This window comes from Boleophthalmus pectinirostris, unplaced genomic scaffold (genome assembly GCF_026225935.1).
Source record: "Boleophthalmus pectinirostris isolate CB_2022bp ecotype Guang Dong unplaced genomic scaffold, ASM2622593v1 HiC_scaffold_19, whole genome shotgun sequence".
Lineage (NCBI taxonomy): Eukaryota > Metazoa > Chordata > Actinopteri > Gobiiformes > Gobiidae > Boleophthalmus > Boleophthalmus pectinirostris.
In genome coordinates, this window is record NW_026571140.1 from 31,788,897 (window position 1) to 31,813,275 (window position 24,379).

The 24,379-nt window shown below is 38.9% G+C and overlaps 2 protein-coding genes across 4 annotated transcripts in view; one reads left to right on the forward strand and one right to left on the reverse strand.

The window, feature by feature from the left end:
• The window catches only part of LOC110172884 (E3 ubiquitin-protein ligase RNF128-like), a 204,092-nt gene that overhangs the window by 29,374 nt on the left and 150,339 nt on the right, over positions 1–24,379 (reverse strand). Inside the window, exon 3 of one of the 2 annotated variants that reach the window (XR_008632264.1) lies at positions 17,117–17,218. The gene's annotated coding sequence lies outside the window, so the exon portion shown is untranslated. Of the gene's footprint in view, positions 1–16,870; positions 17,219–24,379 lie in introns of those variants that run through there. The other variant, XR_008632265.1, reaches the window with a different exon arrangement.
• The window catches only part of sema6dl (sema domain, transmembrane domain (TM), and cytoplasmic domain, (semaphorin) 6D, like), a 45,142-nt gene continuing 23,105 nt past the window's right edge, over positions 2,343–24,379 (forward strand). Inside the window, exons 1-4 of one of the 2 annotated variants that reach the window (XM_055154250.1) lie at positions 2,343–2,592; positions 17,044–17,220; positions 21,168–21,279; positions 23,534–23,594. In XM_055154250.1, the coding sequence (XP_055010225.1) occupies positions 17,088–17,220; positions 21,168–21,279; positions 23,534–23,594 (306 nt within the window). In that variant the 5' untranslated portion in view covers positions 2,343–2,592; positions 17,044–17,087. The remainder of the gene's footprint in view (positions 2,593–17,043; positions 17,221–21,167; positions 21,280–23,533; positions 23,595–24,379) is intronic. The other variant, XM_055154251.1, reaches the window with a different exon arrangement.

Here is a 24,379-nt window from a genome sequence, read left to right on the forward strand (position 1 = left end):
TTTATTTCAAACATTATTCTATCGACACAGACATTTACATCGACAGTCTGGTGTAATAATAGATTTGCTTCAGGTGTTTTGTGGAGTGGGTAAGACTGTTTTTAGTGGCAGGATAACTATGGCCATTGACATGCACTAGCCTAGCACCAGCGACCTCTGCAAATACAAGGACTGGATGGAATATTTAAAAAAGTGTCTCCACATGTGTCCAACACTCTGGCTCACTAGGAAATGAGGTCCTTTGTCCAAAATTCCAGACTGTTCCTTTAAGTAGTTGTAATCATGTACTGCAAGTCAAAATCACTGCAAATGTTAACAGTGCATTGTGTAACTTTTCTGATGGAGGGTCCGTCAGACGCTTTTAGATGTTATTGCGCTGTCTGGATTGTTTCACAGTATCATTCATGGAGACTAAACCAAACCAGACCAAGTTACAGGTCAGATCTGTGGAGAGGCAACCCCTGCTCACAGTTCTAGATATTTTTAGCTCTAAAACCACCTGTAATTGAATAAATGTAAGGTAGAGCTGTTTAATGTCATATTGTGGGACATTCCTGGCACGGCAGTATCATACACATTCATAGAAACAAGCAGGTGACAAACCCCCAACCAAAAAGTTACACAGTGCACCTTTAAAACTTTCATGACAAACATTTTAAAGACCAAAATATAGCAGTGCATGTCAGTTCTTTGTCTCCAATACTGTTTAAATGTAAGAATCAATTAGTCCCATTGACTGTAGATGATGGAAACCCACAGAATCCATACACCACTGATGCTGCATACATTAAAAAAATAGAAATCAGACTGAGAAGACTCCATCTAGTGGTAAGAAAAGCTCAAGATTTTGTTTATAAGCCATTAGTAGACTACATGTGGTTTTAGGAAGGTGTTTTTTCTCATTTCTTTGTCTAACTATACCCAACTGCTTGTCTAAGTTGTCTTAATTTTACTCAGACATTTTCAGAAAAGCTAAAATCATACAAATGCAACGTACAAAGTCTTGCCTATTATGCTGAATCAAAGCTGCAGATAAAAGAAAGTTGTGAGTCAACACCCCATGTGCAAAAGACAGTGTGAGTGGATTACAAACTGTTTACACCCAAATGAGTAATACGTGTTTGCAAAGTTGTATTTTGCACGTTTGAAAATAGCAGCTAAAGTTGTTATAAGGATTCTGTCTGTTAGTTTGCAGAATAGTAAGTCTTTACCCAAAGCTTTTAACACTTCGACAAAACAGCTCTGAAGCCTGAAGTTGTGAGTTTTAACCGGGTTGACAGAGCGCTGGGGGAAGGGTCTGTGGGGAGGGGTTGAGGGGGGCAACATGGGGTCACTCCGGAGAAGCAGAAGGAGAAGAGGGGGTCGACGGACCGAGAGAAAAGAAAGGAAGGAAGCTGTGGAGGAGAAGCAGCAAAGCCCAAACCAGCGCAGGAGAGACGGGGCTGTGAACACGGGGTTGGGGGAGGGACTGGAGCCTGCTCGCTGCTCATTGGTGGCACCAGACCTCTCGCTGGATGGATTGACTTCGCACGGGTCGAATTACACCATTTGCCGTGCATTAGTTTGTTTTTCTCTGAGCCAGCCAGTGGAGAGAAGTTCCGACGCGCTTTTTGGATTACTACGACGCTAAACGAGGATACTAAACTTTCAAATGAGGTGAGTTGCCTTACGACTGCGTGGATTTGCAGGCGGGTTTCTTCATTTTGCATGGTGAAAGTGGAAATCCTTTTCTTCGCTTTGAGAAACTAAATATTTCTGGTGACTGTGGCTGTTCAGCTCTGCAAAAGCGCGCAGGACCGAAATAGTTGCGACTATTTTTACGCTACGTTCATTCATTCCTTATAGGACTTGCCAGTAAGACTCGCTATGCTCTTTTTCACAAACCTGCAACCTTAAAATAAGACAGGAAATTATCTTATATTTATTAATTATCCCTATTTCTGAAGAATAACTCGTATTTGCAATTACAACTACTTTGCAATAGGCGTGCGTAAAGGCGTGCAGATCCTTGCAACTCACATTGAACCATAATAAGCGTAACCTTTATGACTTTAGACTGTGTACGACTCCATTTAAAGCCCCGCGTGTCACTGGGTGCAAGTTTATGAAAACATTAAATTTGAATATTTGAGTTAATGGTTAATCTGTGTGTGTATACAAAGCGAGTTGGCGGCAGAGTATAGCAGTGCGCGTCGTTAATGTTTATGTCTTTTCCCTCTGCTTTCCCAAAGTTAATAGTAGTGGAAAGGGAGAAGAGGAGAGAGAGAGAGAGAGGGAGAGAGAGAGAGAAAGAGGGGGAGGGTGGCTGCCGCTGCTGCTGAGGTTTTTTTGAAGATCAGTCATCGTCAGAGCGCAGGGAGCCGAGTACGAGGGCGGACGGAGCGCAGTCAGTCCGGGAGAGCCAGAGAAAAACAGGGAAACGCGAGCGGAAAACCAGAACCCCGTGCGCAAAAGTGGACCAACAGCCAAACCAAACGAACGCATGGATGTTCTCTTATAAGGATTTACACTTATTTACGCACTGGTCTTTTTAATGGATTACCAGAGGAATATAACATTGTGGAGTGGCCGATTCATGAGTGGATTTTCAAGGTAGGTTTTGAAGTGAAATGTACCTGATAAGTTTAAAGTTAAATACGCAAGGTCAAATATTTATCCACAAACAAAGACAGATGTAGATGATATTTTTATTTAGATTTAATTTAGACTTTGTGCGCTTGGCTTGGGTATCTATACTCCTTGCTGCTTTCTTGTAAGAAAAGTGCATGTTTTTCCTTCACTTTTTAAGAAAACCTTTGTGTTTTTGTGTGTGTTAGGAGTATACTTCGTGTCAGATGTTTTAACAGAGGGTTCTGTGTTTTTGATTGGATTAGACGCCTTTAAAAGCAACTTCAAATCTCTGTATCTTCTTGCCTAAAATAAACAGACTCAGAGATATCTCCAAACAATAGAAAGACGAGCTCGAGATTGGCAGATTTGCACGTGAACTGTCCGTTTCAGTTTTACGCTTTTACGCACGGTGCATTCGCGGTTAGGTGTTTACTACTATCAGTAATAACAAACGTGGCTCGCGCTCGTAACCTTTAGGAGCCAGTCCCAGCCCTGCCCTGTGCTGTGCTGAGCCGCGTTCACTGCTCCCTCCTCTGGCTCTCCACATCAGCGCCCTGTTGTTGACACTGCACCGCTGTCCCTCGCGCCTTTGTTGTCTTTTGTACGAGTCCAACATGTGGACTAAAGGGGGCTGAATAGGTTTAGTACGGTGCAGAATCTGAATGCTTTCACTCCCCTGATGTCCACACAAAAGCGAGGCATTATGAGCGACTCGGTGAATACGCAGCACCGGAGATCCACGCGTAAAACTTAGCCACGGGAGCCAAATACAGTAATATCGTAAGTTTCATCTGCACTTGTTGAGCAAAACGTAGATCACAGACAGAAACGTGTTGGTAATCATGTACTGCTTTTACGCAAGGATGAGCACAATTGTATTACGCAGCACCCAGCTCTACCCCAAGGGCTTTTTCCCAAAGTCCCGTGCGTGTTTCAAAATCTCGCTGGTGTGAATCTTGAAACAGAACAGGGCTCGCGTGAATGTCAAAACATCGGAGAGGTTAAAAGGACTTTCTTGTATATTAACGAGCAAGAAACGCGTGCTTGTTTGCGCTGTGTTAAAAGTGGCACAGTTATCCGTCAGTGTGCCGGCTGGAGTGCTCTCTGTGTTGAAATTGGCAGTGCGTACCTGTTGTAAGCAGTCATTACTTAATATTACTCATTTGAGCCGTGCCCATGTTTTGATATATTGTTGCGGTATTGTTAAGTAAGCAAAGGGCACGTCTATATTTGGGAGCTGATTTGAAATAAGTTGTTTCATCTTTGTTTGTATGGGTTAATATCACCAACAGAGCCGCCTCAGAGCCCATAATAAATGACCTTTCCCGTGTTGGCTCTTTATAGAATGAAAGGCAGGGGTTGTTTCTTTAATCTTGGTGCCAGATGTGCGCATCTGGAGAGCCTCAGATCCTTTCCAGAGACCAACAAGGCTAATTACCCCAAAATACAGGCTTTATACAGAGCGGCCGCCCGGTCACCACCAGAGCGCGGGTACGGGCTCCAGCTGCTGTTTGTGTGTGTCACTGCACTTCAGCGGTCAGTGAGGGTCAAATCCAAGTGACCGGAACCACCAGAATTAACCCCGTATTAAACCCGTCGCCTTTGTAACATTAGGCACGATGAACCTTTCCCTTAACGTGATTGATTTGATTATATATTTTCCATGACTGTACTTAAGCAGTTGAATCATAGTGACCAAAAGACCCACCAGAATAAACTCCATATTAATCCTAGTGCTTTTCTCTTTTAACATTTGGCAGTATTAACATTTCTCTAACTGTGAAAAACGACACTTTTGATTATATATTTTCCTTCAACGCTTTTAAAAGGCAGCTCAGTGTGAGAACCAAGTGACAGGAACCACCAAAATTAACTTCATATTGAACTTATAGACTATAAATACTAGTAAATTTGACTCAGATCTTGTATTGTCTGTTTTTGATTATATATTTACCTTAATTATACATAAGCAGCCCAATCCTAATGACCAAAAGAACCACCAAAAGTAACGCAACATTAAACCTATAGTCATTTTTATAGTAAAGAGGCAGTATTTGTATAGAAAAACTTTATTTTTGGATTGTTTATCTGCATTGACGCGGTTAGTAAGGCTCAGATTCAACTGTAAACCCAAGTTAACCCTGATTATCTAAGCTGTAAAATGTAAAATGTCATGATCCTGAAAATAAATACAAAAACTGTGTCTATAATTTGAGATCTTTTTGCTTGTTTCATGTGAGTTGGAGTAATCGTCTGTCAGTTTTTGGCATAGTTTCTAGGTATCTGTTTTAAAAATTGAGTAGCTGTCAAAAATAGTGATAGGACAACATAAATTTAAGTCAAAATATGTAAGATTGTGTATTAAATTGCTGTTTGGGATGAAAACAAGTCTGAAAACTCACTTTACCTTTTAGTGGAGAGATAATCGGATAATGATTAACTGTACTACTACTACTTTTGTTTCCTGTACTGTGATTGTAAGCAGTTCATACAACCTTTTTACCGTAACAGCTCGTATCTTTACACTTTCTTTTATCTCTGATTCAAACTTAATCTCCCATTTCATAAAAAAACGCTTCTGTTTTGTAGCACATTTGGAGTTAACATGCTATGACTGCTTATGGCCTGTTTTGCCCAATAGCTGCAGAGCCTTCCCTTTTTTTACCGGGGGTGGGGCCCTATTGTGGAGATGTACCCAAAAGCCCCCTTTGTTCACGGTCACACCTGCAACTCAGCTCACTCTTTGTATTAGTCCACGGCTGAACTCCTGCTCAGAACTGCCTTTCTCCTCTTACAAATGAAATCAGGTTTAGGGGTGGTACCGCAATCTTTCCTGGGTTTTTCTCGTGCCAAAGATCGCGAAGAAGCAACAAGTTCAAGCTGGTTAACAAGAGAGGGAAGTGCTAAATTGGCAATGATTGGGGTTAGTGCGTTTTAACCACTCGCAAGGGGGGCTGTTGTAATCATTTCTGGAGCTGGGCGCTGGCTAATTACTGGGCTGACTCGGTGCTTGCTGGTGATGAATCTTGATGACTTTTTAGGCAATTCTCGCAACTCAACATCTTTGGAAATGTGGTCCCGGCTTAACTGACATAAGCGGGCACACCCAAAATGATCAGTACATGGTGAAATAGGGAAGGACAATTGAATAAAAGAGATTGGATGTTATCGTTAATGGTGAAACAGCCCGGCGGCGCAAGGTGGGATATGATTTTGTGCTAATCTCATGTCTAGACAAGTGGAGAAAATTGCGTTAGGAAGGGCATCTGACAGAAAAATTACGTCAAAACAAAGTGCAAATCACTGTCCGCAAGGAAGAAGATGATTTTAACGAATATAGAAGAGAAGTTAGAAAAGCAAAGATGATTAGAGGTTCAAAACGCTGGTTGTAAGACTTGATAAGATAGAATTTGTTTTGTTTTATAACTACTACTTTGTTGTGTTGTCAAGAATATTTGGTTAGACAAAAATCTGGCTCATAATATAATGATAAGACCTAAAAAATAGCAAGTGGGATAATATTAAAATCTGACTGAAGTACTTTTTTTTTTTTTTTTACTCACATCAGCTTTACCTGTGCAATAAGAAAGCTGGATTTCATATAGCTGGTCTCATCTCATTTGTGCAACTTCTATGACGGACGGTCCTCTATTTCCTTGTCTTCGAGATGTTATTTCTTTGCATGGAATGTTCCAAAGTACGGCATTAAACAAATCTCCTTGCATTTGTTAATTTCTAGGTGTTTAATAGCTCAAAAACACCCTAAAAACACAATTTCTTACCATGTGCAGGCTTGCTTCTCCATAGATCTGACCATAAACCTGTCTCTTTACTGCGATTTTTAAGTTTATTTCCAGACATTTTAACATCTAAAGGTCCACTGCCCAAGTTCTGCAGATAGACTGAGGAGAGTATTGGCAATTAATGATTATAATGTAATTAAGACAATATATATAGTGAAAAAATATTGTTGTTTTTAATTCTCCATGGAGGTAAACAGACAAACAAACCCTTTTCCTGAAAAGAAAAGTTACACAGTGCATCTTTAAGGAATGGTGATCTATTCGACACTGTGACGTGAAAAAAACTAAGGATTTCGCAATCGTTTGGCCGTAATGTCAGTCATCGTGAATTAATGTTAAATCATCACGTTTCTTTTTCCGATAATTGTAACACTTATGTCTGATATCATGACACCCTTGCTTAACAATACCCATTTAAGCACCCTAACTCCATGTTTGCGTTTGACACCTCCACGTCGCGGGATGCCTCCACTCGTTTGACCCTTCTCACTTGCCGTAGACATGGCAGAGGTGTGTGAGGGAGGTAAACTGAAGCCCGTGTTATCTTATATCCTCCTCTGTTAGGATTACAGCTCATTGCGGTGCTGGATGACAAGTGGAGCAGCCCGGAGCAGCCCTGGCCTTTGTTCAGCCTGGATTACATTCGCACAAACCTCACGCACTGCTGCTGTTTGCCATCTTTTATTGCTCCCATCAATTCAGATTTTTTCACAAACAAACGCGACACAAGCCAGCTTCGACAAGTATACGTGATAGTGTGTCACCTCCGAAGTTTAGCTGTATTCTGTAGGAATCATCAGCTGTCTTTCCCATAGATTCTGATAAGATTATAGTGCCACAAATTATGATTTCATTGAATTCAGTTTCAAGAGTATAAATGTCACTTACTGCATATATTTAATCTTTAAGCAGTTATTGTAGTGCAGTATTTTCAGTTCATGATGATACAATGAGCAACAAAGTCTAATTTTGTTGGTTGTCAGGTTTGCCAGGTTGTTTTGAGACTACGGCTACGTCCACACGAGGGGTTGAAAAAAATTTGCGTCCACACACGTGTCGGATCAATAAATACTCACGTCCACACGACAACGGAGTGAAAACAATGTAATACATATGCCACACCTATATGTGGCGCTGTAAACCAAAAGTCCTTCCTCTTCCGCAACAAACAAACACAAGCACAATGTCGGGGTCGTGACGTTATTGTTTTCCAAAAGCGGTGGTTTGCTTGTCCACACGACAACGCAACGCCGGCGTACTTAGATTTCTCCACTCTGAAACCCGTTCTCAAAAAACACAATTTTCACCCGCCCGAAACAGCGGCTCCGTGTGGACGAAAGGCCAGAACGAATAAAAACTTCACCTTTTCGACTAAAAAGTGTTACCTAAGTGGAAGATACTGACTATAGGAATTTTCATGTAGTGTGAAACGTAACACGGTTTTATCAGTCCTTGTATGGTCCAAACTACTATTCAAAAGTCCTTGTTTAGTCCTGGTCTAGTTCAGATTTTTCCACAAACAAACTTGGCAAGTCAAGTTTGACAATTATACGTGACAGTGTGTCATCTCTGAAGTTTCGTAGAAATCATCACCGTGATATTGATGATAGGAATTGCCATGTAGTGTGAAAAGTAACATGGTTTTATCAGTCCTAACATGGTCCAAGCTACTCTTCAAAAGTCCTGGTTTAGTTCTGGTATCATCCAGGTTTAGTCATGTGGTAGATTACATGCAGCAAGTGCTATTTAAAGTCCTGGTGTAGCCCTGGTCGTAGTCTTAGTTCGATGTTTTTTAGTCTTGTCAATACCCGTCCAATGCTGGTTTATTTTTTTATGGTTTAGTATTTGCTTTGACTTGATGCCAAACTTTAAGATAAAACATTAAACTTCCAAAAAACTGACTGAATTATCGATTATTCAACCAAACGATCACATGACCTATATTTTATTACACTTTGTTCCTCTGTTCTAAGCCTGACAGTCCATCTACGAGGGCAACCACAGAAAAAAAAAACCCTATTACAACTTCCATCGCCGGCACCTTGGCTTCAAACCAGCAACCTCAGCGGAGAAAGTACGTGGTTGTATGACACTGTAAACCCTATAATAATAATAACAGCACGAGTACAGTGCGTTTGAATAGGCCAGCGTTGCGTGACAAGAGTAGGCTCTAGGCTTGTCAGGGCCTTTATATCTGAATACACACACCAAAATACACACAAACATGAACTGCAGGCAATGAACCAGATCTAGTCAATAGAAAAACACACTATAGGCTTAACGTAGAGACTGTGGAGTAATTTTAGACGCATGACCTCTGGAAGTCTTGCGTTTTCTGTTTTGAATTAAATTTTCTGACGTTGGAGCTATTTCTATCCGAGGGGAATCGAGGGAGATCTGCGAAGCTTGTTTTTCTTGAAGTTTTGCACGGGAGGCGAATGGAAAGTGGATTTTTTTGAGTTAAAAATGCATTGTGCACTTCTTACGTCTCCATGGAGATGTTACTGCTTTGCCTGGAATGTTCTGTAGTATGGCATTAAACATATCCAGCTAACATTTAATCATTACAGGCTTTTTTATAGCTCGAAAATGTAATAATTCCTTCTGTGAATAGGGTGACGTTCTAGACAAAGCAGTAACATTTCCACGGAGACAAGCAGGTGTCAGACCCTCCACTAGAAATGTTCCGCAGTGCACCTTTAAGGAGTTGTAAAGCAGTTTCAAAGTCCTATGATTCACCAGGGAGAGGTAAAATGAGGCTTAATCTTTGTCATAGCTGCCATTGTCACGTGCTCGGGGTCTATTTTTGTCATTACTCTACAAACTCCTCAAGTACATTGGCTCGGATTTAACTCGGCACTTTTGCTGGCACCCCGAAATTCTCATAGGAAGTTCGGAGTTATGGTTTCAAGATACAATTACTGAATTTAATAGAGTATTTTGATTCATTTGTTAAAAGTGTTTCCTGCGATTTTCTGGTGGAGTGTCCGTCAAATATCTTCATGAGATGTTATTGCTTTGCCTGGAATGTTTCACAATATGGTATTAAACCTTTCTGTCTTCATGGAATCCAAACCAGACCAAGTTACAGGTCCGATCTGTGGAGAGGCGACCCCGCTCACAGTCAGAATACATGTTTTTCAAGGTATTTTTGAGCTATAAAACCACCTGTAATTGAATAGATGTAAAAGTAGAACTGTTTAATGTCATACTGTGGAACATTCCAGCTAGAACAATGACATATCCTCGGTAAACTCCACCAGAAAAGTTACACAATGCACCTTTAAGTAAATAATCACTGTTGTACCAAAGCAAATGTAGTTAGTCTATTGTTGTCTCTACTCAACAAACTCCTCAAGCACATTGGCTAAGGTTTTTGGCACTTCTCTTGGCGCCCCAAAAATTGTCATAACAGGTTTGTGGTTACGCCGTTAAGGAACAATTACTGAAATGAAACTAGTATTTTAATTAATTAAGCAGTGCATCATTGTTGTAACCAAGCAAGTTAACTGGAGCTTATTTTTGTCACTACTCTACAAACTGCTCAAGTACACTGGCTTGGGTTTAACTTGGCACTTCGAAAATTGTCATAGCAGGTTTGTGGTTACGCTTTTAAGCACCAGTTTTTGAATTTAAACTAGTATTTTAATAAGTAACAAGTAATTAACTACTGTTGAAAGCAAGCATATTCAGCTGGAGTGTATTTTTGTCGCTACTCTACTAACTGCTTAAGTACATTGGCTGGGGTTTAACTTGGCGCTAAAATTGGCACCCTAAAATTGTCACAGCGGGTTTGTAGCTATGCTTTTAAGGACCAATTGTTAAATATAACCTAGTATTTTAAGTGAGTAATTACCGTTGTAACCAAACATGTACTACTATGCAGTTTGAGTATATTTTTTGTCTCTATACTCTGCAAACTTCTTAAGTAAATTGGCTAGGTTTTCACTTGGCACTAAAATTGGCAACCCAGAATTGTCATAGAAAGTCTGCAGCTATGCTTTTAAGGGACAATTATATAATTTAAAACCGTATTTTAATTTGTTAAGTCATTAATCACTGTTGTGACCAAGCATATATTCAGCTGGAGTCTATTTTTATCACTAATCTAACTACTTGTAGCGAGGATTTAACTTGGCAACCCAAACATTGTCATTGCAAGTTTGTTAAGCTTTTAAGGAACAATTATTGACTCCTATTTTGATTAATTTTGGTTGTGAATCACTGTCGTAACCAAGCATGTAATACTGATGTTGATAAATGGGTTTTTCTTCCACCTCTTTGTTAAAACACGAAACCCAGAATTTCTTGATTTAAAAGACTAATTGAGATGTAGTGGTTGTTAATGTGAGTTGGTGTGTTGCTCATTCATAAGGACACTGGTCTTATAAAGGCAGCAGCAGTCTCCCGCTGAGGGCCCAATAGCTATGATTAGACTCTATTGACGCTAAAACACTTAAGTCTGTCTCTGCACCACTTGCACTGGAGGGTCCAAGAGGCACGTAATAATACAGCCAGGCCAGTGTAATGGTAGTTATAAAAATAGTGCTGTTGAGGGAAGTGGGCTCTCCGGGTCAGGTATGAAAAGCACCGAGACTGATCAAAATACTGAAGAATGGTGAATTATAATGTTTTATTTTTAGTTGTTATTAAAATTAGCCACATATAATAGAAAAAGTAGGTCAAAGTTGCATATTGTACTGATCCAAAAGTCCTTTTTTTCCGATATTTATTTACTTTTTCTCTTATAACAGATTTTTTGCATGTCTTAAAAACACAAAAAATAGTTAATTTTAAACAAACAGTGGTCCGAAGTTATATGTCACTTATGCAGTATCCTAAAGTATCCTAATTATTCACCGTGATGAGTTTATTTATAAGCGTTTTCCACAACTTTCAGAAACCAGATCGAATTTTGCTATGAAGGTAAAGCTGGCAACAACTAGCACTCTAACATGCACTTCCTGATCTGACAATAAAAAGCTTTACAATTTGACTTATTTTGACCTCAAGACCTGCTTATACAATATATGTTTTAGCTCTCTTGTGCCATCATTCATTAAAATTTCCACACTCACACGGTCCAGATGCATAGATTTTATTTGGCGCCTCAGTTTCTCCCGTCAAACAAACTTTTACTTGAAAATACCTTGACATTTCATGACATTTTGCAGTTTTCTATAGTTGTGTTATTTGGGGAACAGCTTGAACAATCGAACGTTAATCAAACCACTGACCTACTTTGTGTTTTGTTTGTTGAAAAAGTTGCCCTTAACTGATTGGATCTCATGTAAGTAAGTTTCCCCATTGCATTGGTGGGCGGTCGAACTCTAAATCCCATAGATTGTCTTTGGCTGTGCTGTGGGGCGTGCTTCCTGTGTGGATCAATCACTGCACTAATGGGCCAGCAGCAGGGCTCAGGCAGCACAGGAGCAGGTGTGCTGAGGGCTAATTGAAAAATGACTCAATATGGCGCGTGTGTGTTTGACTGTGTGTGTACGTGTGTGTTTGAGTATGTGCTTTACCATAGTGTTGTCATGATATTCAAACTTGATTTAACAGATTCTGTACTTAATACTGATTCCAATACCATGATGATAACAAAAAACACTTTATTTAGAATATAGAATGTGATTTTCAACATAAAATAATAGTACTTGTTATATTGTCATGTGGTTATATCTGTGTAATCCCTCAGTCGTCCAAGTACAGGTTGCTTAGTAGACCGTGGTCTTATGGAAATCAGCTGGAAAGTCCCCAAGCTGGAAAGTCCCCCTGCACTGCACCCTTTATGAAACAAATTTAGTTCATCTATATACATAAACATTCCATATATTTTATTAATTACATATGCAAGTCTGAATATTTTTGATCAAATTCTGTAGCTTCTTAAGTTTCTTGCGTCGCGCGATGCTTACAAATTATGTTCTTGGCAAGCAGGTAAGGAAATAATTAATATTTCTACCCAAGTCAACAGTTACAGATGCTATAGGGCATGGGGAACAAGAAAAAAATTATTTAAAATACGATTTCATGGTAAACGTCTGCGAGCAAATGAGGATTATATTGAAATTACATACTGTGCCGCTTAGGGAAGATCGGTAAAATGACATAAACAAGGCCCGACATTTGGTCTCGCTACATTCACGTTTCATTTTATTATGATATAGAATGCTGATTTTCTAACTCAATACATCACGTACTAAAGGCCAGTATTTGGTCTTAGACTTGGTTTGATACAGCAGTGGTTTGGCGGCCTCACAAAGCCTGTCCACACAACAAGCAAGAAAGAAAATTAAAATTAAATCAACTTACATAATGCATTTATATTTATATATACATGTATTAAGCCCACAGGAATGTGTTTTATTTATATGTTTACTGTTGAACTTACTTGCTTTCATAAAGGGTTCCAGCCAGGGGGACTTTCCAGCTGATTTACCATTATCAAAGGAGAAGACATTACATATTATTTTACATGTAGTGTGAAATATAGGGGGTCCACGGTACAAACTATTCAGGAAAGTTTCATTTCTGTCCTGTGAATGTAACTTTTTTTGGAATCAATACTTGGAATACTGGCTCAAATGTCCCCCTGGCTTGAAAGTTCCAGCTCAAATGTCCCATTCTCTCGGCTTGAACAGCACCCCCTTCTTTTGGGCAGCACATGGGTAACTGCTGTGCCCAGGAGGGGGGGGGGGTGTTCTCGTCGGCCTTTAGTCGGCCACGTCACGCACTGTAGTGTATTGAATTAGAAAATTAGCATTCTATATCATAATGAAAGGAAATGTGAATGTACCAGACCAAATGTCGGGCCTTGTTTATGTCATATTACCAATCTTCTCTAAGCGCTCAAATGAGTATCTAGTTTTAGTATCAATTAGTATCCGATTTATGATATTTTATATTTGAAAACCCTATTACAAGCAATTTGTTTGATTGAGCATTTAAACAGAATCCTTTTTTATAACATAAATCGTCATTAAGTATTTTCAGTGCATGTGTGCATTCAGGTGACGTGTGGTCTTCCCTGTGTGACATCTAACTGTAAATTGTTTATATCCGCTCAGGCTTTGCACGCATGAATAATTAGCTTGCTTCATAAATATTTGAAGGTACACTGATCATTACTATGCACAGATCTGAGTCTCCAAAGCACGGCTCAGTATACACGCTCATATTAACTAAACTCCTGCCACTCCCAATACGAGTGATTACTACATCTGCCTGTGTAACATGTCCACAGGCAGACAACAGCAGATATCAAAACTACACAAGAGCACCCTCAGGAAAGACTCGGGCTACACGAAGCTAACAGTAATTTTTAGTGAGATTTGTCACAACGATGTCCTGACAGATTTTGCTGTGCATATGGCTCTGTAATGTTTTATTTACAATCACCAAGCTGGACAAATCAGGCAAACCAAACTGAAATATATCAGTATGCAGAAATGGCTAGCTTCAAATAGATGCATTTATTTTTATTTGTGTTTTTGTTTTATTTTTGTTTTATTTTGTTTTTATTTTATTTTATTTTTATTTTATTTTGTTTTTATTTTATTTAATTTTATTTTATTTTTATTTTAATTTATTTTATTTTGATTTATTTTATTATTTTATTTTTATTTTTATTTTAATTTTTATTATTATTATTATTATTATTATTTTATTTTTTATTTTTTTTTATTTACTCTTTTTTAATTTATTTATTTATTTTGTGACTTTTTTTTTTACTTTATTGTTCTGATTAAGGTATTTTTTTTAAAGCTGCATTGGGTAACTTTTATCGTGGATGGTCGCCTGCTTGTCTTAATGAAGCTGGCATTCTTTCCCTGCCTGAAATGTTCCACAGTATGGCATTAAACCTATCAAACTTCAGCATTTATTCAATTACGGGCGTTTTTATTGAACAATATAGCAGACCTGCTGTGAGAGGGCTTGCATCTCCACAGATCGGACCTGTAACTTGGATTTCTGGCACCATCTGCTTGTCTCCACGGCGATATAAGTTTTAATCCTTATTGTTAGAGGTGTTGAAAGATGGTAAAAGTTCAGTTAAGGCGAGATAGAAGAGGCTAATGTTTTAACAAAAGACCTGTTTGAAATTTTAGCCGCATCATCTTTTTTTTTTTTTTTTTTTTTTTTCATTTTTGATCAGCTCTGAGGTCACTCGGGTCGTTGCTGGTGATGGAGTTTTGAAAATGTGCTGATGGTTGAAGTTCCGGCGAGGTCCAAACGCGGGACAGATGCACAGAGACAGCAGGACCACAGAGCCCCAGACCGAGCGGACTTCCTCTGTACCCAGAGAAAGAGAGAGGGAGTGAAGGAGAGAAAGAGAGAGAAAGAGAGAGGAGCCCCACCGGTCACTTGGATGACCTTCCCCTCAGACAGAACCAGCAGATGTAAAGAGAGAGGGAGAGGGGGAAAGAGAGAGAGAAAGAGGAGGGCAGGGAGGAAAGAGAGAGAGAGAGAGGAGGGAGACAGGGAGGCGGAGAAAGAGGGAAAGAGAAGGGAGAGGAGAAAGAAGGAGGAAGAGAGAGGGGTAAGAAAGAGGAGAGAGATAGATAGAGAGGGGGGGGAAAGGGTCAGAGAGAGGAGAGAGAGAAAGAGAAGGGAGAGAAAAAAAAAGGATACAGAGAGAAGAAAGAGTGTGAGAGAGGGGGAAGAAAGATAAGAGATACTTAGAGAGAGAAAAAGATAGACAGAGAGAGAGATGAACCAGAGGGGGGCAGGGATAGAGAGAACGGGAGTGAGAAAGAGAAGAGAGAGAGGTAGAGAGAGAGAGAAGGGAGAGAGGGAAAGAGAGAGTGAGAGGGAGGTGAGGAAAGAAAGAGATAGGGGAGTAGAAAGAGGACAGAGAGGGAGAAAGAGAGGAGCGAGACAGGAAGGGCGAGAGAGAGATAGAGAAGGGAGAGATAAAAGAGGGAGACCGAGAAGAAACAAGAGGAGAGAGAGGGGGCGAAAAGGAGAGAGAGATAGAGGGGAGATAGAAAAAGAGAGAGACGGAGAAAGAGAGAAAGGGAGAGAGATGCAGAAAGAAAGAGAGGGAGAGAAAGTAGGGAGGGAAAGGGAAAGAGAGGGAGAAGGAAGTTAGGAGAGAAAGAGAGGGAGAGAGAAAGAGATAGGGAGTAGTGAGAGGAGAGAAAGGGAGAAAGAGACAGAAAAAGAAATGGAGAGAAGGAGGCAGGGAAAGAAATATGGAGAGAGAATGGGAGAAGAGGAGCCAGATGGGGGTAGAGAGAAAAGTAGGGAGAGAAAGAGAGGGCAGGGGTAACGGCCAACACTGCCACAACTCGCCCATTAATCAATAGAGCAGCTACACGGGCCAGGCCACAGGCTCCCATTGACCACATTTTAGACTTTTACACTCAGCATTCAATACAGTGATGTTAGCAACTGTCTATGCCAGCTTTGTGAATTAGGTCGGCGAACTTGTGCGGCTCAACAAAAACGTGAACGAACAGGCTCGCATTTAGCAGTCAAATCCACGATATACTCCAGAATTATAGGCCAAGGTAACTATCAGAGTGGAGAGAAACTGACGCTTTTCACAGCTTGTTGGATTAAGTGCAATTTTATGAGTTTTTACCGCGCTATATTGCTGTTTAGCTTGAAGAATTTCTCCCTGGAGGACCCTTTTATATATAGAGGATACTTGGCTGTTTAGCGTTTTTATGCATAAGCGATGATGGAAGATAAACAAGCTGGATGCGAGGGTTGCAAGAATATATAAGGTTTATGTCTAGTGAATAAATTACCCTTACTGTAATATTTCTTTTCACGTGTATCGCTAATAAAAAACAAATCACCACCCTATGTCACACATTTCTATTGTGTAGTGCAATAAAGCCATAAATGGTGCGAGATATTAATGATTTAGTTTGCATAGTTTAAAGTTGGGCTTATAAAATGTGCTTGATGTATCTTTAACTGTTAAGAGTTTTATGTCAACAGTTGCTTTATGGTGTAATATATTGATGTTTTGTCATTGTTGTTATATAAGCAAAACAAACACGTTACTACTTGGTTTCAGATGGCATCTCATCATTCTGTAGACCAATACAAATGGCTTATATATTATTATAAATATAGTTAAAATGCAGACTTTTGTTGTAATATATTGAGTTCTTGGGTCTGGTCACTAATAGAAATGATCAGATTCAACATTTGTGAATTCACTTTGTTGATATTCTATAGCAAATTGCAATATTATCAATAGGAAAAACTGGCTCTTGACCCTCATTTCTCTGTTTTTTACATAATATTTTCTGCATTTTTAAGGTACACCATGTAACTTTTCAGTTCTCGGTCCATCACATGCTTATTTCTTTGGATATGTCACTGCTCTGACTTTTTTTGTTCCACAGTGTGACATTAAACAGCTCTACCTTTTACATTTATTCAATTACAGGTGGTTTTATACCTAAAAACAAAGCAAATATTCTGACTGGTCTGGTTTGGTCTCCATGAACATAGAAAGGTTTAATACCACACTGTGAAACAAAGAAAAGCAATAATAACATCTCCATGAAGTAAAGCATTTGATGGACGCTCCACCATGAAAGTTACACAATGCATCTTTAAGCTTCTTCCTGTTGATCTGATCCATTTCTTCTTTGTGTATTTGCAGGTAACATCTCGTGTTGAGTACCAGGTTGTGGAGACAGAGCAGCCATGGGCCAGAGGGCTGTGCTGATACTCACTGCTCTGCTGCCGCTGCTGCTGCTGCTGCTGCTGGGGACAGGCTCCATCTCTGCGGTCAGCTTCCCCGAGGACACGCCCGCTTTGGATGTGGTCGACACACACTGTAAGAAACACGCAATCACAACACACAGTCAGGCGAATGTCAAGACGACACGCGATCATAACACAGTCACACATATGTCAAGAAGAACACACAATCATAACACACAGACAGGGAAATGTCAAGACGACAGGCAATCACGACACATAGTTACACATATGTCAAGAAGAACACACAATCATAAGACAGTTACACATATGTCAAGAATAACACAATCACAACACACAATTACAACACACAGTTACATATATGTCAAGAAGAACACACAAATATAACACACAGTCAGGCAAGTCAGGCAAATGTTAAGAACAGCACGCAATCGCGATACAGAGTCACACATATGTAAAGAACAACACACAGTCAGGCAAATGTCAAGAAGAACACACAATCACAACACACAATCTCACATATGTTACGTACAACACACAATAACAACACGCAGTCACAGATATGCCAAGAAGAACACACAATCACCACACACAGTCATGCATATCTCAAAGACAACACACAATCATAACACACATCAGGCAAATGTCAAGAAGAACACACAATCACCACACACAATTACAACACACAGTCACACATATGTCAAGAAGAACACGCAATTACAACACATAGTCAGACATATGCAAAGAAGGACACACAATGACAACACACAGTCAAACATATGTCAAGTACAACACACAATCACAGCACAATCACATATACTGTATGTCAAGAAGAACGCATAGTTACAACACACAGTCGGGCAAATGTCATGTACAACACACAATCAGAACACACAGTCACAGATAAGCAAAGAAGAACACACAATCACACACACACAGTGAAACGCATGTGGAGTTGACAATAACATTCACTAGTGTTGATGCTAAAAGCTCTACCTTGAATTAAATACTACTTGTAAAAACCAGATACTAGACACTGATCATGATTCCTCAACTTTATTTATTTACTAAGACTATAAAAAAAAAGAAGAAGTATCACATGGAAAAATCTACCGAAGTAAAAGCGTTGAAGTACCTGTTTAAAAATGTACTTAAGGAGTAAAAGGTATTTCATGCAGAGATCCAATAAAACTTCAAATGTAGTGGTTTTGACAAAGATTTGTGCTGAATTCAAACAATTTCTTTGTATATTTTTATTTGCTCAAGCTACAAATGTGTTAAAAAATACCCCACAGCCTTTTCAGCAAGTCTCAAACAATCAAATACTTTTTTTTACTTTTCCGTCCTGTTCAAAAATGTACTGAAGTTGAAAGTACATATATACCTCCTCTTGAATGTAGTGACGTAAAAGTAAAAAAACTATCCACTTTAAAATCTAGTTAAGCAACATACCTAAAATGTATGCTTTCCTACAGTACTTTACTACTTTTACTTTGGTACGTTCCACCACTGTTGTAATCACAATCTGCCCTAAAATCTACACAAGATTTGGATCATAAACGAGTGGACTGTTGATTCTAAGATTAAAGTAGCTACAAGTGGTTCAGACTCTTCGTATCCCTTGTACAATTCTCCATGGCTGGCTACACACACACAGAGATGCATTATAAGCAGCATAAACCTTTTGCTAAATGAATATGCAAATCACGACACACTATTGTAGGAGGCAGATAAAGTGGAACAGAAAGGCGTAGTAAAATAATGCAAATTTGACCTTGAAGCGAACGATAAAGTCAGCGCACGACGTGAATACAATCCCTTAAAATCCCTAGACGGTGCGGACGCATATTCAATGAGACACAGCCTGTATCTACACGTTAAGCGAGACCGTCAAATTAGTATTCAGATAAAGCACAACATAATTAAATTCTGTAGTTTGTATCTGGAAAGAGCTGTTCTTCTGCCTCATCAACTTAAGATTTCCCATTGTAATAAAATCAATCTTCTGCCTGGTCAGCTCAAAACATAAAGTGGATTTTGAACAACACAGAGATCCGTAGATGTGCTGACGCAAGCTACCATTACCAAAGCCTGCACGGGACACGTATAATTATAAGGAATACAATATTTCTACTCTACCATTACCTTAATTGCTGAAGGATTTGTAGAAAGCGTATGCAGTATAATTATATGAACTCTGTAGACTGGAGTTGAATTCACAAGTTGATCTGTGCTTAAGTGCCGGGAGCAGCTTTCATTAGTCCCACTATTACAGCTTGTTTGCATCCCTTGTCGATTCATTTGGTTCTATCTGCGCTAATGCATTTCAATTTAGACTCCAGGAACAACGCTATCTGTCGTGAGCCGGTGCCGCTAAATGGTGGCGGTGCAGCGGAGAAGGTCGCGATTTAAAATGCATGGTTTGATGTTCAAGAGGTGGAAACCAGGAAGTAAACATAATTGTCAGTTTTGTTTTGCATCTATTGAAAGTGGCATGATTCACTGTTTTGATTTGGTAATCCCACGCAGGAGTAGTCAGGTTGCGACACGGAGGCTACAGCACGCACATTTACAAGTCAATATCAAGACAAATGCGTGTTCGATTTCCTTAAAGGTGCACTGTGCGATCAAATACTTTCCTCCTTATAGATGTTATTGCTTTGCCTGGAATGTTCCATGGTATAACATTAAACATATCCACATATCATTTATTCAATATTATTTATTCGTTCTCTGTTTCTATTGCTCAGACTCTTCACAGATCTGACCTGTATCGAATAAAGGCTTGAACGTCCCCCTACTATGATGTATTGAGTTAGAAAATCAGCTTCTATATCATAATTAAATGAAATGTGAATGTAAAGACCAAATGTTGGGCCTTATTTATGTAATTTTACCAATCTTCCTGAAGTGGCACACATTTTTCCAGTCTGTAATATCAGTATAATCCTCATTTGCTCGCAGTTTACTATGAAACTGTACTTTAAATAATTTTTTCTTGTTCCCCATGTCCTATAGCAATGGTCTCCAACCTGTAGCTCTCCACCTCCTACCAAGTGAATAAGTAAAATCTGATTAATTAAATGCCTATTACGATTGTACATGTATCATTTTGATGCCTAACTTTGTACCCTAATAAATGGATAATGGTTTGTTTTATAGGCATTTAACTGTACCTCATCTAAGGCCTGCTGTGGCTCTTATACAACATTTTTACTGATCGCTAAAACTCTCTGGCATTTTCGTTTTGTAAAAGTAGCTCACCATAGGAAAAACATTGGAGACCCCTGTCCTATAGCATCTGTAACTGTTAATTTGGGAAGAAATATTAATTCTTTACTTGCTTGCCATGAACGTAATTTGTAAGCAGCACAACACCAATAAACTTAGAAAGCTACATAAATTTGTTCAAAAATCATTCAAAATCACTTTTATTAAGGTCTTAACTATGTATTTCATTGAATTATTTAAGATAAAATCCTGAAATAGTTGTGGCACTCACTCCAAAATGTTTAGTTTATTTTTATTTATATGTACATAGATTAAATAACTTTGTTTCATAAAGGGTACAATTGATGGGGACCTTCCAGCCAGGGGGACTTTCCAGCTGATTTCTAGCATAGTGTTGTAATTTGCTTGTTTCCCTTGTGATCGATGGGTTTAATTTATACTGTGGAACATTCTAAACAAAGTAATCACATTTCTGCAGGTGGCCCTACAATAGAAATGTTACGCAGTGCATCTTTAAGAGGCAAAAAGGAACAACATGAAATAATAAAATGTAATAAAAATGGATATAAACATTGCCTACACCTCTACCAATCAGTATGAAAGACCTTTAGGCGTGAAACTAGTATGAATATATTTTGGTCCTATGTGAAAATCAACCCACCTTGTCCAATGAATAAACAATTGACCTGTTGTATACAGATATACATTTAGTCTACAATTATGTATTTGAATAATAACAAAAACTAAAGGGTCTCAACAAAAACATATTAATTTGGACATTTCGTAGCTATCTCCTTATTATGCTAATCTTTGTGTATTGTTTGTCCACAGTTTCTCGCCGGTACCCCGTCTTCAGAGGCAGGCCCTCTGGAAATGAGTCCCAGCATCGCCTCGACTTTCAGCTCATGACCAAGATCCAGGACACACTGTTCATCGCTGGCAGGTAAATACCCCCTTCTTCTGCCCTTCCTTCACACCTCCCCCAAAACCAATACCCCAATATCACGCAGCGTCCCTCCTTGAGCGGGTAAACAGCGAGATGTGGGGAAAAGCTCTTAGTGATATTGCATCTGAGGTTAGGAGGCCTGCATCTTGATGTATATAGCTTTATCGATCCGGGGAAAGGCATTTGTCATCCTGCTCTGACGTTTTGTGTGGGATTTCTTGGCATCTATGTATGTCCATGCAGCTCTTTATGGCCAATAGGAGTAATCGGACCACAGGCGCTAATACAGTGGCTGGAAATCATCTTGACGTGCACTGTAAAAATTTGCCCCCTAAGGCGAGTTCATCTTGTCACATGTAAAACACAAAACAGGTGACGGAGATAGAACACATGTGGTTTACAGTAAATTATGTAACATGCTTTTACAGCCTGATAAAATGTTATTGCGTACTTTGTCAGTAATATAGTTAAGGCTCTGAACATTAGCATGGTTATTATATTTTATTTTACACTACAAAGTAAATTGTTTAGTGCATTTTGGCAAGTATAAAAGGTCTGTGCTAAATTGTTTACATGGGAAATGGAAAAGCATTAATTTGTAGTTGACATTGGTGTGGTGTATTGAAACAGCAATGTAGTGTCAATGTAGTATACAGAGAAAACTAATGTCAAACAAACCTACAATAGACTCACATAGACTCACATCACCCATAGTTTTCGGCTCCAGTCAAATGAAGCTCATGATGTTAGGAATTTATTTACGAACAAAATAAAAGTGAAATAAAAATGCCAGGATCATGTACAGCAGGTTAATATGAACATTTTTAAGGGACAGTCCGGAATTTTGGACATAGGACCTCATTTCCTAGTGAGCCAGAGTGTTGGAGACGTGTGAAGACACTTTTTTAAATATTCCATCCAGTCCTTGTATTTGCAGAGGCTAAGCTAGTGCATGTCAATGGCCATAGTTAGGCTGCAGTTAAAAACAGTCTTACCCACTCCACAAAACACCCGAAGCGAAAGTATTATTATGCCAGACTGTCGATGTAAATGTTTGTGTTGATAGAATAATTTTAGAAGTAAAACCAACCTTGCATTTGAAGGATTTATGTCTGAGCAGTGAGTTGTACTTCCTGATAGAAAGCTTGGCAGCGGTGGACTGATATATGAGAAAATAGTCCCTCAACATGTGACAATTCATGCGATACAAGGTTAGTTTTATTTCAAACATTATTCTATCAAGACAGACATTTACATCGCCATTCTGGTGTAATAATAGATTTGCTAAGACTGTTTTATTGGCAGGCTAACTATGGCCATTGACATGCACTAGCCTAGCACCAGCCACCTCTGCAAATACAAGGAATGGATGGAATATTTTAAAAAAGTGTCTCCACACTTGTCCAACAATCTGGCTAACTAGGAAATGAGGTCCTATGTCCAGTTTTTCAGTTTAAAATCAATTGAAGTCGATGGAGCCAGAAGTGGCCCCATGCTCACTTCCTGTTTAGAATGCAGCAGCTAGTGGGTTAGCTATGTCCATTTATCTATACAGTCTATGGTATTCTATTATATTCTTGACTAAATATGAAATACCCATTGTTTTTTAGACTCCAGTCAATGAATGTGAGAGTGACTGGTTTTCTGCGTATCCCATATGTCAGCCCTGCGACTAACTGGCAGCGGTCCAGGCCTACCCCACCCAATACTCAGAACGGCTGTAAAAAAGCACCAGGCAAATGCATAAAGACAGAATAATGAAATGCTAGATTCATTAATTATTTCAGTCCAATTTTTGTATTTTTACAGCACATTTTACGAACAAAACCATGTCCAAAGTGCTGAGCATAAAACCAAGAACTGACCATTTGGCTTTCGTAGTCATAAAATGTAATAAAACCAAACAATAAAATACATTTAATTACAAATTCTTACCCAAAAATTTGCAATTTTTAAACAATAACAATGAATAAAAACGATTAAACTGTTCAGATATTACAACAGGTGCCTCATTGGTGTTTTAGTGCTAGAATATAAGCAGTATATTAGGAGGCTTTAAAACAGACAGCGGACACCTGAGCATTAAGTATTGATAAGAGCCATGTAAAACCCTACTTTAAAAATTGAAACTATCCCTTTTGCTACAAGTAATTAACGGTCTATTAGTAAATGGACATTAATATTCAGAGTCGTACTGGCAGAGTGTGGAAAAGCTGCTGTGTCACTGATACGATGTGTGTTGTGCTTGCAGAGATCAAGTGTACCTCGTCAGTTTGAGAGAGAGCTACAGGAATGAGATCATCCCATACCGGGTAAGATTCAAGCCAGGAGACATCAACTGAAAAAGAAAACTACTTTATAGCATTACTCATCTAAAAACTAATCTTTCACAGTACATATACACACACAAATAAACAAGTTTGGACACTAGGGATGGCACGAGATCTCGTGAGACAAAATTGCCACAAGATTGCATGAGAAAAATAATCTCATGAGATTTTTTTTGTTTTCTTTTACATTTGGATTGGATAAAAAGAGATAAGTATTGGAGAGTTATATCTCTAAAGTGTTAGAATGGAAACAAAAATATGAAATCAAAGAAATGACAAAATTGTGAGGCCAAAACTGGAAACGGATTCGTGAAATGGAAATATTACAAATTATGTTAAAAATCTCGTTTTGTCTCATTCTCGTGAACCCAATCTCGTCTTGTTTTGTGGAAATTGTGTCTAGTCTCATACTTTCTACATTTTTTATACACACAGAAGACAGCACATATATGAAGCAAGTCATTTTGAAGTAAAGAAAAATGTTAAATAACCCAACTAAATATTTTTCTACAAAACAAAGGATGATTATTTGAGGATTTGCATGTCAAGAATCAAATCTTATCTTTGCTACATAATTCCATATACCTTACTTTAAATATTATGATGTCTTATGTGTATATACAAAATGTAGAAAGTAGTAAAAACGTTTGACTGGTAGTGTACTTTAAACAACATTTCAATATACAATCTATTTATGCGCTATAATTAAGCAGCCTGGTTCAGTCCTGGTTTGGTCCATGTTTTTTTAGGTTGTGTTCACACTTTTA